A 15,070-nucleotide genomic window follows, 5' to 3' on the forward strand; every position below is an offset into this window, starting at 1 on the left:
TTTTGGTATTGAATATGGGATGGAACTCTTCGGTTTTGGGATCGGACATGGATTAGAGAAGCCCTAAGATCGATAGTGTGCTTCCAGACTTGGTCTTGAATTCTTGAATTAAAACCGTGCTAATGCACGTATGATTCGATTAGGTTTACAGGGGTGCAAAGATTATAAAAAAGGGGGAAAACCAGATGTCTGTGCCATAATTCTGGCGGTCGGGATTTGCTGGTTCCAATGTTGGGATTATGATGGTCGAATCGGCGATGGTTCGTACCTGAGCGTTGGATATGAGATCGAATCGGTTGAATTTTGACAGGAGAGGACACTTGTCAGAGTGTTGAACTAGCTTTATTTGGAATTTTATCTACGTTTAACCAAACGACTTCTGAAGATTCATATAGATACATGGACTTTTGTTCAGTCCCAGCACGAACAATGAGATTCGTGTAGAGAAGCAGGCTAGATCGTGGTGGCGAGACCGGGAATAGTTCCCGGATATGTTCAGACAGCCACGGTATGTGAGTGATAAGTACATACTGTAGAATCACTACAGAACTGTGTCTTGTAATCAGCCACAGTGGATCGCCGTCGGTGCTCGGGGGCAAATCTTCAAGTTCGGGTTAGCCGACAAGGCTACTGATGGCATGACCCACTGCAACAATGGAGCTCAGATTTGAAAGCCACTATTCAAACTTACGCATCGAGCCCATTGCCAAATCCTGATCTGTGCATGTGAGTACTCCATCTAGACTAAGTCACTGTGCCCATGGTGGACCGTGTTTTGGATGACAGTTCGGTCTTGGCATGGAGATCGAAGCAAGTCATCCCTTGAGATGCAGGGGTATCTTGAATATTCTGGGGGGGAAAAGAGCTTTGAGGCCCTTGCGGCGGATCAGGTCTGTGCTGGGTCTTAGATAAGATGTTCAATTGACCAAGTAGCGTGGACAGTCTAGTAATCTGGCACTGGTTGACATTGACAAGCAAAATGTGAATCAGAATGTCGAGCTAAAAGGTCGTCCCAAGTGGCGAGGAAACAATGTTGATCATTGAGGCAACAGAAACAACGGGTAGGATGCTGATTGGTTCTTGGCAAAATCATCTGGACCAGCTCGGGGAGAACAATAGTACGATTGTTCACGAGCAATGCCAGCACCAGACTATTGCCTATTATTCACATTCAGAGCACGAGAAACCGGTTTCTGAAGAAGCATGCATGAAACATGAGGATATTGTGGGCCTCTTGTTCCAGATCAATGATGGAAACCAGGAAGAGAGGAAAAGGTATGGGGATTTGACAAAGGTGATCGACGAGGAAAGTCATGGATCGACAGACGCCAGTTCCCGACTAGGAACGCTAGATACCCGCGGCCCCAGTATTAGTTTATGGATGATATTCGATCAAGTAATCTTGAATATTGACCATAGACTCGGGCCCGATCTCTGGAAACGCTAAGGTTTTATTGCATGGGTTCGTCGCTATTTCGGGATCGAATAGAGTTTGGCCCAGGGACCCGGTTCTGCAAATCAGAAGCTCAGGTGGAGCTAGTGAGAGCTGTCAGAAGTTGTCGGCACCCCATAGATTTGGTTCAAGCGCTCGGCTATTGGATCTAGTGGGTACAGTATGGGCTCGGGATTCTAGGTTTACTGTTTCAGTGACTAGGTGCAAGGTGAACTGGTAACATGATACGCAATCGCACAAAGGCCGGAGAGAGAGGCGGATTTTGAGGAATGGAATCCACGGGCTATCATCCACGGGGAGTTCGGAATGGATGCCACATTGCGAAGATCAGGAGCTAGTTGCCACTGACTCGGTGGCTTGCTGCCAGTCTCGAGGTTGAAGAATGCACGACAGGAGATGTGGTCGGGTTCACGATGAGCCACGCAGTAGACCAGCGGACTGGGAACTGAGGTAGCTGGACTGGTCTTTTGCACGCCCATGGGTTCCTTGGGTTTGGGTCCGGACTGACGCGTGATGGATCAGAAAAGCCCCCCCCCTGAGATTAGACGCAGGTCCAGCTAGCGTTTGTTTTACCATATTGGCCGTTGAGACGTCCCATTCCTGAAAAATAATGGAGCCGTTTCTCCCCGGTGGACAGTGTTGTCTTTCCCACATTCCAATCATGTCTGATGACGAAAGTGGGTAATTTGTCACGGACTTAAGGTATCGGGTCGTTAGCCCTAGCAGAAAAGTAAAATGGGGAAAAAAGAAAATTCAAAAAGAAAAGAAATCGGAGAAAAGCGAGAATGAGCAATTGGAATTTCTGATGTTACCTATACGTTGAAGATCCGCACGGACTCGTAACGTTGGACCTGTCGCATCATCGATCGATCCAGCCCACTCTCAGCCACAGCCCAGGTTTTTCTTTTTTTCTTTTTCTTTTTTTTAATTTTTTTCTTCTTCTCCTATCTAATTCCTTTCTGATTTGTGTGAGACTATTCATTTGTTCATCTTCATTTTAGATGTCTTAGTCGGATGGCAAATCTAGTTCAAATGAAACCATAGGGATGTGTGGGGCGATCAGGGACGATCCGGTGTAGGTTCCGCGAGAATAATCAAAAAATGACCCAAAAGTATAGTGTGTGTAGCATAAGTCAAAAATAAAATAAAAATAATAAAAAATAATGAAATAGATCAAGATCGACAAGGAAAGTCTGGGGGACGATCATCCAGAATCCAGTTTAGGCCAAGTGGCCCTGCAAGTCAACGAACACTTTTAGACTCTACTCACATTGCGCGGAACGCATCAGGTACAGCCGAACATTCTTGGATATTCGAGATCCAATTCGATCATGCAGGTTCAAATCATCCCCAAATCAGAAACAATAAAAAAGAAATTTCCCCAAAAAAAAGAAAGTTAGGGATAAGGGTAATCAGCTTGACGATCTACTCGATGGGATAAGCTTCCACACCACCGACTATAACGCCAAATCAGAGACAAACTGATATAAACTCCCCTTACTGGTCTTTCCCTTCTTATATCCCTCCCCTGCCCTCCCTTTCTCTCTCCCCCCCCAACCACCAAAAAACGCCCCTTCGGTCTTACAATCTGAGACCCAACCCCTCCTCCCCGAATACCTAGGTCACAATCTCAAGGTATACACGCCAAGTCAAGGAAACTCCAGTGCATCTGCCCCTCCAACACGGTCCTGTGTCTCCCAGCCACGGTCCTATTGTCCCCCCCCCAATTACGGGATCCCGATACACTTCGCGAGCGACAGGTCCCCGCCAACCCCAGAGAGCCGATCTCCGCCCTAATCTGGCCGTGAGCGCATCCTCTGCCACGGTAACTGATTCTATAGCATTCCTGGCCTTGCTTAGGGTCCAGACACGCGACGCGCTTTCTTGGATCTGATCCGAATCATGGCGTATAGCTGTAAGTCCGATTCCCCACCCGAGATTCTATGCTCGACCGATTTTGTTTATTTCTGCTCGTTTGTCCCCTTCCTCGTTTCCTTTTCTCTCCCTATCCCACAACATTCTTTCTCTCTTTGGGGGCATCTGGAGACTCGTTCGTTCCCTTCTCTTGCTCTGGTTGCATCGTGCTTTGTTTTCTTATATTGCTTTTTTTCTTGTGTCCCTCTTTGGTCATTCGTCCTTCCTTCCACTCGCTGCCTACCATATCCAGGACTCTGGACTAAACAATCCTTCCCCTTGTAGGTGACAGTATTCTCGACCCTGTCGCTCCTCGCAACCTGAAGACCGAAGATCTCGAAGACATGAGACCACAGGGCCAACACATCTCCGATCGTTTGACTGTGGAAGTCGATTGCCATTCTATGGGCCCCAGTGACTGCCCCTCGATGACCTCGAGCTTCTCTCCTTTGGAATCTCCCACACCGACTCCGACCAGTCTTTACAGCCATCAATCTATGGCCTCTCCTACTAGTTGGCACGAGGCTGCCCACTATAACAGCCTGCCTATGGAACGCCGGACATCGGCGACTCCTCTGCGTAGCGCCTTTCGAATGGCCGACCTGACCTCCGGCGAGATGGGCATGGCCTGCGGGCCAATGGAGCGTCCCGACCAATTACCCATTGCCGACTACTTTCCTGGCTATGATGAGAACGTGGAACAGTTTCTTCTGCCGGAAAACATGCCCAAGACTTTTGAACAACCCACCTTCCCTTACCATGCACCAATGCCTCAGTATAACACCATGGGCCGCAATTACCATTACCGCCCGCAGCAGAGCAGTTTCCTGCCCGAGTCTGCATCCAATCCCTGCTTGTCCCGCCCCATCTTTAACCAGCCCGAGCGGGTCCCAAACTCCGTCTCCATGTCCAACATGCTCCACTGGATGCCTTCCAATGAATCTCTCACCGGGCCAACAATCGCCCCGCACCAGGCTTTCCCTCCCCAGCCCCAAGGCCCCGTGACGCCGCCTTCATCTTCTTACTCTGACTTTCCTACCAACCTACACAATTTCAAGCCCAACACTCCTTCCACTCCTGTCCGATCTTACTCTGGAACTCCGGGATCGGACACGCCCATGAGCCGTCTCTCGGGCCACAATGATTACCAGGATGACTTCCCTGTGTCTCCTGGCTACCGGGATGGTCTTATGCGCAGCCACACCCATCGCCAGCCTTCCCGCAAATCCTCCAAGAAGCAACTGACCCGCTCCAATCTGAGCTTGGAAAACTTGCCTCCCATTATCAAGCAAGTTCAATTCAAGTGCAAGGAGCCTGGTTGCAAGGGCCGCTTTAAGCGCCAAGAGCACCTGAAGCGTCACATGAAAAGCCACTCTAAGGAAAAGCCTCATGTGTGCTGGGTTCCAGGTTGTCACCGTGCCTTTTCCCGCAGTGATAATCTCAATGCCCACTATACGAAGACTCACAGCAAGCGCGGTGGACGAAACCGCTACGTCGCCACTCTTGATGATACCAGCGCAGACTTCAACCCTGAATTCCGTGGTCAACTCACACCTGATGGCCGACCTATCTACGGATCCAAATTGGAGGATCCGATCATGGATTGTGGTGATATCAGCGTGGACGGTTGGGACGACTAAGCGGCCCACTCTGATTTACCTCGAAATTCTTATAATACAAAAAAAACGAAACCAAAAACCCCTCCACAAAGATACAGGCTCGCAGCGAAGCCAAGTACCCAGGCCCGAATATTGATACCCTTTGAATCGGCATGGACTGGCATAGACATATACCGGCCAGCCTGGCCGCGGCGTTGTACACGTCTCTCGGGCACGACTCGGAGACTGTTTTGTGATTATTTTCTTCCTTTTGCATAATTTGTCCGGTGTGGGCTTGGAGTGGATCTTTAGGCGTTTGCATATTACTCTGTTTGGGTCGCCGGTGCGCGCTAATTATGGGAGGACTTCGCGATCCTGTACAATGTGTTTTTCTTTTTCTTTCCCTTTGTTCTACGTGTATCACCAACAAAAACAATACTTACCTGGTATAATACAAAACACCAAACTTGAGATGTCATTATTGTTTAACTCCACTTCCCGCTCTTAGTTCGTCCCCACATCATAGAGACTCCACCATCCGAGCACTCCATTTCTCTTTCTCTTAAGGGAACCCTTGACTCACATCGCATTCGTGTTCCAGACGTGGGTTGAGCCAAACAAGTTATCAACCATCTTGGCACTTTCACATCGAACCACCATTGAATCTTGTTCAGCCCTGTTCCACGGTTCCTGAATCCTCGAAAGCCTTGAATGTTACACATCACAATGGTCCCACCTAACCCAATATGTTGAGAATCCTTAGTGCCTGGATCTCTCCAACCGATCTATCGGTTTCCCACTGTGGAGTCAGTGATTAGACCGCTCGCACAATGTGAGATTCGAGTCCATGACCGCCCATTCCCACTACGTACCTCTTTTCCCTCCACATTCCAGTCCAACGGGCTGGCTTCCTATTCGTGAACCCCCCGTTGCAGCCCCGCTCGTGCCATCATCAATATCATCGAAAGGGTGTTTCTTGACCTCGTTGCTCGCTTGTCGTGCCTGAACACGTACACACACTGTGAATGATACCCCCAATGGAGCTGTGGACCTAAACCCCCATATCCAAGCACCAAGTGGAGAATGGAACCAAATCAAACCAAACCAGACCCAAAACCGGGTACATGTATGTTGAATGATCATCTTTGTGGCTAAACATGTGGAGCCACATAACCCGCGAAACCAACATCGTCCCCCTCCAAATGAGGAACCATGCATCCGCCAAGAATTCGGGAACGCCGCTCGGACGACACTTTCCAAGAGCCGCGCATGTTAGCCCGCAGGCTGTGGTTGTCTCCATATCGGGCGAGTTGCGTTCATTCCCAGGCTCTCGGGCGCGAGGCTTGGACCCTAGGAAAACAATTCTTTGCCCCTAATGATCTGGGACAGCGGTCGCGACTTGACTGTTTTTTGACTTTACAGGGAAAATCCCTCCTCCCCGGTTGGTTTCGAATCGATGTTTAGCTTTTTATTTTTATTTTTTCTATTTTCTATTTTTTTCATGGCTTCTATGGTTCTCTATGCATGTGAGCCGCTGTGACTTGAAACCCTGGATTTAGAAATTTGTCTCCATTTCTGGCCACGCCACGCCATACCGTGAGTAGGTGTGGTTCGTTGTAGTCAAAGGTTCATTGGTTAAGTTCACTGTCTAGGCTCCAACGCTAGACTCCAGGCTTCTGGTCTCCTATTCCAAATCAAAGATCTACATTCGAACGTCGACTTGAAACAACGTTGATCTACGGGATTTTCATCCTACGTTACACCGCACCAAGCATCTTTGTACTTCTCAACTTATACTTCCGATCCGAGTATGGTACTTTTTTCCGGATGAACCATTAACTTTCCTTCTCAGATTTCCTCTCGGAACATTGACCCGGCGGCACTATTGATGTTTTCTTTTTTTCTTGCTGGCGCCGGTCCTGACCCCATTTGTCATTAACCGCTACGGATCGCGTACATCAGGTTCCCCGTAAAGGAAATTATCATGTAATGAGATGATTTGCTAAGTATATCATTCCTGCAAAGGTACCATCTCCTATGCTATGCAATACTTCCCCAAGTCTAGGCTCGACGCAGATGGGATGCACATCGTCCCGAGTAGCTCGTCTCAACATTCTTGAAAAAAGACCCGGGTTTACTGCCGCGTGCTGCTGCGTTGGAATGTCTGTGCGCTTACAGAGGCTTGCCAACGTGTCATTGTCGGTCTGTATACTTCTGCTCCCAGGATCTGTTTGGCAAATCAATTTATTTCACTATCTATTTCTGGAATTCGGCATATTATCCGATCTGGAAATTCGGCTTCGTCTCGCTTGCAAAAATTGAATGACGAATTCTCTCGCATTTGCTCCATCTGTACGTTGGACGACATGCATTGGAATGTGATATTCAAGTTTTCAGCCTAAATGACTATTTTCTATTCCCAGTTTATGGTTCATGGGATATGTACTCTGCAAAGGACTATTTAGGGAAACGCCATGGGGGTTGCTTACGATAATCATTTTAAATCACTTAGATGCGTTTTTCGAATATTCGGGCTATTTGCTATTATCCCTCGCTTGAGGTATGGGCTTTGCACTGGAGCATAGTAGCATCTGTCTGCAGAACCCCATAGTCCTTGAACAACCTGAGAACGAGGAAGCTTTTGGAATCTTTGGGCTGTGGGACTCGATTCGTATGTTTAGTCGGTGAGTCCCGATTCCGCTTCAGCGGTGAAAAGGCGTGGTCACTCCACATGTGGCAAAGCATTAAACATGCAAGTGTCCCCTTTGATCCTTTTGCATATTTATACCAAGTCTTGAAAAACTTGTGTTTACCTTTATACTGTGATGTCTGAACCAACTTCATTATTCATGAACTTGGTAATAGGGAATACAAGGTACAATGCTAGGTTGTTATAGGCAAACGTAGATTTGGTTCCATTTCACACAACCGCTTCCTAATTCCGCTGTTCCGGTCAACTCTGAAGTGCTCGTCATGGATAATTCAACCTTGTTCTCAATTTCATCGGAATCAGTGATCTAATGAGTCCATTAGATTCATACCACCTCTCCCTCGTCCCTAGCACTTTGAGAACCCCGATATTCTTGCTGAAATCCCCCTTGAGCTATTGCTCAAGATTGCCGAGTACCTTTCTCGGGACGACGTGACTTGTATCTCACTATGCAATCATCGAATCTTTGCCATGTTTCTATATCGAAATGATGCCGTGTTCACATCAGGAGGTAAAGACAAACTCGAGCACAAACTCGCCGTTATCAACCGCCTGCAACGAGATCTACCTCATTACTTCCTGTGCTCTATTTGCAAACATCTTCATAAGCATGACGGCTCCGAGAATCTCGGTCTCAGAGTATCTAGCGCGCCGTTCAAGCCAGAATGTTCTCTTGAATGCGCCTGGCGATGGAAGAAATACTTTCCATTGACGTCGGAAATTCAGACTGCATCTCCAGACTTCAAAATTTTGTATAACGTTTTACTTTCACCTTCAACTTGCTTTGAGGAGACACCACTATGGCCCGGAATTTGGCATTAGTACGGAAGTCATATCCTTCACGCAAGTCCAATCTCATCCTACACGAAAAACTGGCACGCTTTTTTCAATTGACGCGCAGATCTGTAGCGAGCCGGCGAGTCTTTGCCTTCGGATACAGCATATAATGTATATTAAGGGTCATCAGCCAGCTGTAGTCTCTTCTTTAGCAAGTAGCAGACTTCCAACAAGAATATGGTTTTGTGAGCATGCTTCAAGCTATAAGTTTAACTGCATATGTAGCGAACTTCTGGTGGCTTCTAGTGAAGGGAAGAGAGATCCCTCTTCCGATCATACATGTCGCCATTGCAGAACAGAATTCCCCATTGGAACTTACAAATACAAAGGCCATCTGGCCCTGGTGATTACAAAGTGTATTAACCTAGGGGCTGGTTAAACCCCAGACGATCCCCATTGAAGGATCCATAGCTCAGCGCCATTGGAGGCCGACAGCAAGGTGGAAGGCAATGCTCGAGTCTTTTTGGAACATGCATCGCCCCTATCCTTGGAAAGCCTCGCGATCTCGCAATCTGTCGTACCTAAAGAAAGAGCGATACGAAAAGGTGATGCGCCAAAGTTTCCGACCTAAGAATATCTGGTTTATTCCAAGTAACATCCCGGTCCCCTCAGAAAGCCACCGATTGACCTTGTGAAGGACATGGCGTCGAAGCTTTTACTTCCGACTCGGGGGATTCCCGGTGCGAGGTTAAGCGTCTGAGATATACGGTAATACCTATTGCTCAAACCTGGACTCTTACTATGATAATTTGAAGTGATAGCGTGCATTTTGATCAAATCCCACTATTTCCAGTCCCACCCAGAACCCTGCCCCGTTGAAATAAACTCCTATACAAAATGGTATCAAATCTGAATCTGAATCTGAATCGTTCGCTCCGGCCGAAATAAAACCCGTATCCATAGTACACTGGCAAGGCAGAATATGAAAAAAATGAAATAGAACTAGAAGAAATCGTCAACGACGGAAAAATGGGGGAGAAAACCATGGCAGAAATATTGAAACGCCGACCTCTTGATATCCGCGGTGCCTGGATCCTGTACATTCTCCTGAAAAGGGAAGCAAACCATAGAGAAAAAATAAAAAGGAAAAAGGAAAAAAAGCAATGGAAACTGAACGTAACGCAAAATTTGGGGGCATCAAAATTAATGCGTGGGTAGTTTTGTGGGGCCTAGCCGTAAATTTCATAGACATTTCAACTCGATCAGGAGAGAACTAGATATCTGCCCCTATCGCAGATTTGGTCGTTGCACTGGGATCAATTGCCCATTCCATTGTGCATCATGTTTTGCTGTTGCATTTGTTGAGCTTGCATGGCCGCAGCTTGCTGTGTGGCTCGTTGCTGCTGAGCAGCTTCACGCTCACGCCGCATGAGGTCCTGCACCCATGCCTTGGCATTCTTCTCCAACCCAGCACCATATTGCTGCGCGATTTGAGGTGGATACTGCGTCGGGGGGCCGTATTGTTGCATGTATCGCTGGGACATCTCATTGCGCAATTGAAAAAGCCGCTGCTGACAGAGACGACTGTAACGTGCCGCCATATTGCTCTGGATATTTGGCATCTGGCCACCATTGGCTTGAGCGGCAGCCAACATCAACTGTTGTTGTTGTTGCTGCTGCTGCTGCTGCTGCTGAGGTGTCATGCCCTGTGCCATTCCTTGTTGGGGACTGCCATGACCCTGTTGGCCTTGGGGCATTCCGCCCTGCTGTTTGACCATTTGCATCTGCTGGAATTGAGCCCGCATGAGCTGTGCTTGGTAAGCAGCTTGGTGACCCTGCTGAGGAATGTTCTGCATGTTCGGATGATTTTGCTGCTGCTGCTGCTGCTGCTGTTGTTGTTGTTGTTGCTGCTGCTGCTGTTGCTGCTGCTGCTGTTGCTTTTGGGCTTGCAATATTTGCTGCTGCTGGTGCGACTGGATGTTCTGCTGTGCATGGACGCTGGCCTGCATTTGAGCAATCTGCTGCGGTGTGAATTGATTTGATCCCATGTGTCCCTGGGCCTGTTGCTGAGCGAGAAGCTGCTGCTGTCGTTGCTGTATCATCATTTGTTGTTGTGGAGTAAGTCCTTGGGGATTGAGACCCATTCCATTCATTTGTGGAGTGCCGGACATGGTCTGGCCCATCATCGGTGTCTGTGCTATTGTTGAGTGGTTTGGACTGCCATGACCCATTCGCTGAGTTGGAGTAACGTTGCGCATGATCGGGGTGGCTTGTGACATCGCTGGCGTTCCTTGTGTGATCTGGGGAGTCCCGTGTCGACTTGGGCCTTGCTGACTTCTGGTTGGTGCCATTGCGTGGCTCATCATGTTCGAGTGCGTATGCTGCATAGAAGACGGGGGTCGCGGTGGACTTCCTGACTGCTGAGATGCACTGATGCTCATCGGAACGGCCTGTGTTGTCATAATGTTACCAACTAATGGTGATGAGGTGCTGTGTGGAGTTTGATTGCGTACGACGGGAGAGGACTGCTGCCCTTGACTGACACCATTGGCCTGCATAACATGTCGGTTCTGTTGGGCGGCAATCTGTGCTTGTGCCTGCTGTGCTGCAATTTGCTGCCGGCGTGCTTCGTCTTTCGCGTGCTCCTCAGCTTGTCGCTGCTCAATTGCTCGGCGTCGTTCCCTCTCCTGCTCTTGCTGTTGTCTCTTGGCTAGTTCCGACTTCATCTTCACCTCGTGTTCATGCTTAGCCTTCTCCTCAAGTTGCATCCGTATGGTCTCCAGGGTCTTGAAGCGAGAGAAGCGGGGTTCAAATGCTAAAACGCCAACTGTGTCGTCAGCCGCCGCGGCCTTTGCGCCACCTGCAGCACCGGATGCCGTGGGCTCGAGACGCTCGTCCATGATGAGCATGAATCTCTCTTCTTCCGCCGCGAGAGCCTCATCTGCGGCAAGTTCGGCAATAGTCCTCTTGCGTCGCTTGGGTGATGGTGGTGGATCGCTGTGAAGCGGGCTTTCCATGAACTTCAGCAATTGCTGCGCAGCATCAAAATTCTTGACTGGTTCTAGATAGAGAGGAGGTGCCAATGCCTTCACAATAAGTGCTTCGCATTCAGGGAGATCTTGCGGCTCAACGAGGGTCTTTTGTCTCTTTGCTGGCTGACCACGATCAGCCTGGGGGCCTGCAGTTGCTGGTGACTGAGGTACTACTGATGAAGACTGGGTACGAGACAATTGGCCAGCATTGGATGCTTTTAAAGCTTTGGGATCCGGTGTTGTAACGAGCAGAGTCAATTCCGCCTGCAATGCACGAGCAGTAGGGTGAAGAACGGTAGTGAATACTCGGGGTTTGGAAGGGGCAGTCTTGTTGTCAGAGTCGTTTCCCTGTCCCTGGGCGTTGGCAATCTCGCCATTAAGCTCTTTGTCTGGCTGGTTTTGGTCAGCAATGGGCGTTTCGGTCGCTTTTGAGCTTTGCACATCGGTGAGCTGGTTCAGTTTCGGATACGGAACATAAGCCGATGGTGTTATATGCTCGTTGTAGTTGTGCAAGGAGAATGGGGTGTTGTTCTCGGTGGGTGCGGTCGTAGAGGTCTTTCTGGTTTGCGCCGACACGAATTTGTGGTCGACCACTCGAACAATGAGACAACCTAAAGAACATAATCAGAACGGGCTCTCTAAGTCACCAAACAGCCGAGACTTACCTTCGTAGAATCGCACATTTGCACGGAGAAGCTCTTCAATCAAATCATGGGGAATGGTCCCGGCGCGAATGTGCTCAATAATGATCTTCATCTCTGAATTGTAGGGAAAACTTCCATCTTGCTGTTCGAATCGGAAGTGTGTAGGGTGGAGATGCACGATAAGAGATGGAGGACATTTGCGGTATTTCTTGAGAATGTACGGCGTTGTTTTGACTAAAGGGCAACCGAAGTCAGGGTCAGTAATCATACATCCTGTGCAGCCATTGGATGATGAAATCCAAGCCGGGGCTTACCATATGGCTCGGGACACCTTTTGGAAACCCGATTTTCATTCCCGCCTGCAGCTGTCCTTGTCACCGGTCGACCCATGCGCGACTGCTCCCCAGGTTTTTGCGACGGGAGGGCTCGTGCCCGGTTCAGGGGGCCTTTTGAGGGATTCGCCATGTTGACTGCTCTGTTCGCGAGATTGGGACTTGAGCCAGTAGATGTGTTACCAGGAAGACGTTTGTTGGTGGTGGGTGGAGAAGATGAAGGTGGTTGAGGCTTGACCCCATTAACCCCAGGTTGAGAGAAAGGCGGGGGCGGTCGCTTCATTTTCGGGGTATGGGAGGTTGGTTTGGATATGGCAGTGGCCATGTTGGTGGTGCTCTTGGGCGCGACCACAATAAATGAAGCTAAAAATGTGACTTATCGGGAAACCGAATCGACGTTGGGGTATGAAAGCCGGTGACCGAGAAAGAATGGGATGACCGATGCGCGCGAGACATGTGGGGATCGGTCGGTCGGCCCTGGTCACCAACACGGCGAATTTGAATTAACGATAATTCCGGCAGTCCGTGAGGGCTAGGCGTAGAGAGTGGAGGCGGCCATCGAACGATGTCGCTGCGAGGGGGAAGGGTCCGAGGAGGCTCTGAGGGCGGAAGTCGTGCAGAGGAGGTGATGATGCCAAGCCGCGGGCGAGACGTGACGATGTCATGTGATGTGCGCTTTAGGACTAGTGCGATCTTTGTTCTCTCAGTAGCACAGAGCTGATGACCTCAGGCATAAATGTTTAGTTGCTTGAATAGGGATCTATAAGGTTATTTACTAGTGAGAGCAAAGCCAATTATGATAGTGATCAAGGTAATGTATTGGTACCGTCCCAGCCGTCCTGGATAGAGCAGATCGAAGTTTCTGCCGGCATGAATTATAACAAAGCTCGCAAGCAAGTAAGAAATAGACAAGGGGAATCGAAAGCACAATCATCAGGGGGTAGTGAATCAAAGCAAATATGGACATGGTAAAAAATATCAACATCAACATCATTGGACGGCGGCAGGGTATTGGGCCTCGCTTAGTCCAGACCACGCACTCGGCGTCGCCAGTCATCTCCAACACGAAGGACATCGACCACGTCAATTCGCTTGCCAATGCCGGTGGTGCCTTCTTTTTGCCACCACTTCTCTCCCTTATCAGCAAGAGCAGACTCGTCATCGCTATCGATTAAGCCACCACGGCCGCCCTCGTCGCCAACCACGATAATGACTTGCCGGACCCAACCAGAGATGTGCTGCACCGCGTCGCCCTCTTCTCCAGTTAATGATTCCTGTGCATAAACAAGATCCGGAGATAAATGGCGGACAAGATGAACGTAGCCAGTGGATGTACTAAATGGCATGATCATGCTTTCCTTCTCGACGAGTGCCTGGGCCTGAGTGTACAGGGTTCGGAAGAAGGGTGTCTGGCCTTCGAGATCATCCTCCTGGTGGGGATCTACACGGGTCAAGTCACCGCCGACCAGTTCACCAGAAGATGCAGCTTCTTCAGTGGCAATGTTTGAGTAGGATGAGGCAATTGACTGTGTTGCGCGCGATGAGTTGCCCTGACCAATGGCATGCTTCAAGCTCGGGGCATATATCAGGACAAAGATTCGACATGTGTCAAGGTCTACGTGTTCAGGGAGATGAGAAAGAATTGACTACATGCGCATGGGTTAGTGAATCAAGCGTTCTAGTAGGTCGAGGGCGGGTCTCTTACGGCATGCTCCGAGGCAAAGTCATCGGTATCTGAGGGAGTAAGAGAGGATACAACGATCACAACCGTCTTCTTCTTCTTGTCGAGTGAACGTTGGCCGATACTGCGTCCTGGCAGCGCGCCACTCATTGAGGGCACCGAAGTGGTTTGTTCGCCTCTTTCCTTAGCTCGGGACTGGGCCTCTTCGGACCATCTCGTGTGGTCTTCGAAGTCACCCCGGTTTTCTTCACGAATAGATGTGAGGGCACCGCCCACAAATTGGCCTGCGGCAGTCACTCCCGCGACAACTTTGCGACTTGCGCCATCGAAGATCTGTTGGGGGCTGGGGGTTCGGCGCAACGCGCCCTGCATGCGAGCCATCAAGCTGGGGTCGTATTGAGCATCACCAGGCGCAGCATCTGTCCCGATATCTCTTGCATAGCTTCCTGCGCCGTATGCAGGCGGAGGAAAGTCACCGGCAACGGCACCAGGGGGTGGCGGGGGGTGGTGGCCTTCTGCGTCGTCAGGGAGATCATCGTCATCGTCGTGTCGTTCACTCCAGACCCAGGCAGCAATGCTCACGGCGGCAACTCCTACAGTCAGGGCCAATGGGATGTAGTACCCCAAAGCAGTTCGTCGGCCAGTTGAGCTGAAACCGGCGCCAGCTCCGCCGCGACGGCCTCGGCCATCCTGGGGGAAAGACATTGCGATCGCGGGGGTTGTTGTTCAGAGAAAGCGCATTTAGAGAAACAATCGGTGTCGCGAGGCCCACAATTCACATTTCACTCATGCAGGAGAGATGGGAAGGCTGGCGGAGAAGATAAGAGGAAGAGGAAGGGAGATGGGGGAGGGACCTCGACCCTCGGGGCACGGAAACATGTGGCTGGTGAATCTAGCAACCGCGGTGTTTATGCTCCGTTTGCACTGTT

The 15,070-nt window shown here is 49.6% G+C and overlaps 3 protein-coding genes across 3 annotated transcripts; 1 reads left to right on the plus strand and 2 right to left on the minus strand.

Moving 5' to 3' along the window:
• Positions 1-3,355: 3,355 nt before the first annotated feature.
• Positions 3,356-5,007, plus strand: brlA (C2H2 type transcription factor BrlA; the record flags this gene model as incomplete). The annotated part of the gene is made up of 2 exons (XM_057071646.1): positions 3,356-3,368; positions 3,653-5,007. The coding sequence occupies 2 exons, from the start codon at positions 3,356-3,358 to the stop codon at positions 5,005-5,007; spliced, it is 1,368 nt and encodes a 455-aa protein (XP_056918257.1).
• A 4,761-nt stretch (positions 5,008-9,768) lies between these two features.
• Positions 9,769-12,785, minus strand: N7503_012101 (uncharacterized protein; the record flags this gene model as incomplete). Its single annotated transcript, XM_057071647.1, has 4 exons — positions 9,769-10,902; positions 10,966-12,095; positions 12,150-12,362; positions 12,443-12,785. The coding sequence occupies 4 exons, from the start codon at positions 12,783-12,785 to the stop codon at positions 9,769-9,771; spliced, it is 2,820 nt and encodes a 939-aa protein (XP_056918258.1).
• Positions 12,786-13,482: 697 nt separating this feature from the next.
• N7503_012102 (uncharacterized protein) lies at positions 13,483-14,846 on the minus strand (the record flags this gene model as incomplete). The annotated part of the gene is made up of 2 exons (XM_057071648.1): positions 13,483-14,106; positions 14,166-14,846. The coding sequence occupies 2 exons, from the start codon at positions 14,844-14,846 to the stop codon at positions 13,483-13,485; spliced, it is 1,305 nt and encodes a 434-aa protein (XP_056918259.1).
• Between the last annotated feature and the right edge of the window lie 224 nt (positions 14,847-15,070).

The sequence above is a fragment of the Penicillium pulvis genome, assembly GCF_028828015.1.
Source record: "Penicillium pulvis strain IBT 33274 chromosome Unknown scaffold_8_segment0_segment0, whole genome shotgun sequence".
NCBI lineage: Eukaryota > Fungi > Ascomycota > Eurotiomycetes > Eurotiales > Aspergillaceae > Penicillium > Penicillium pulvis.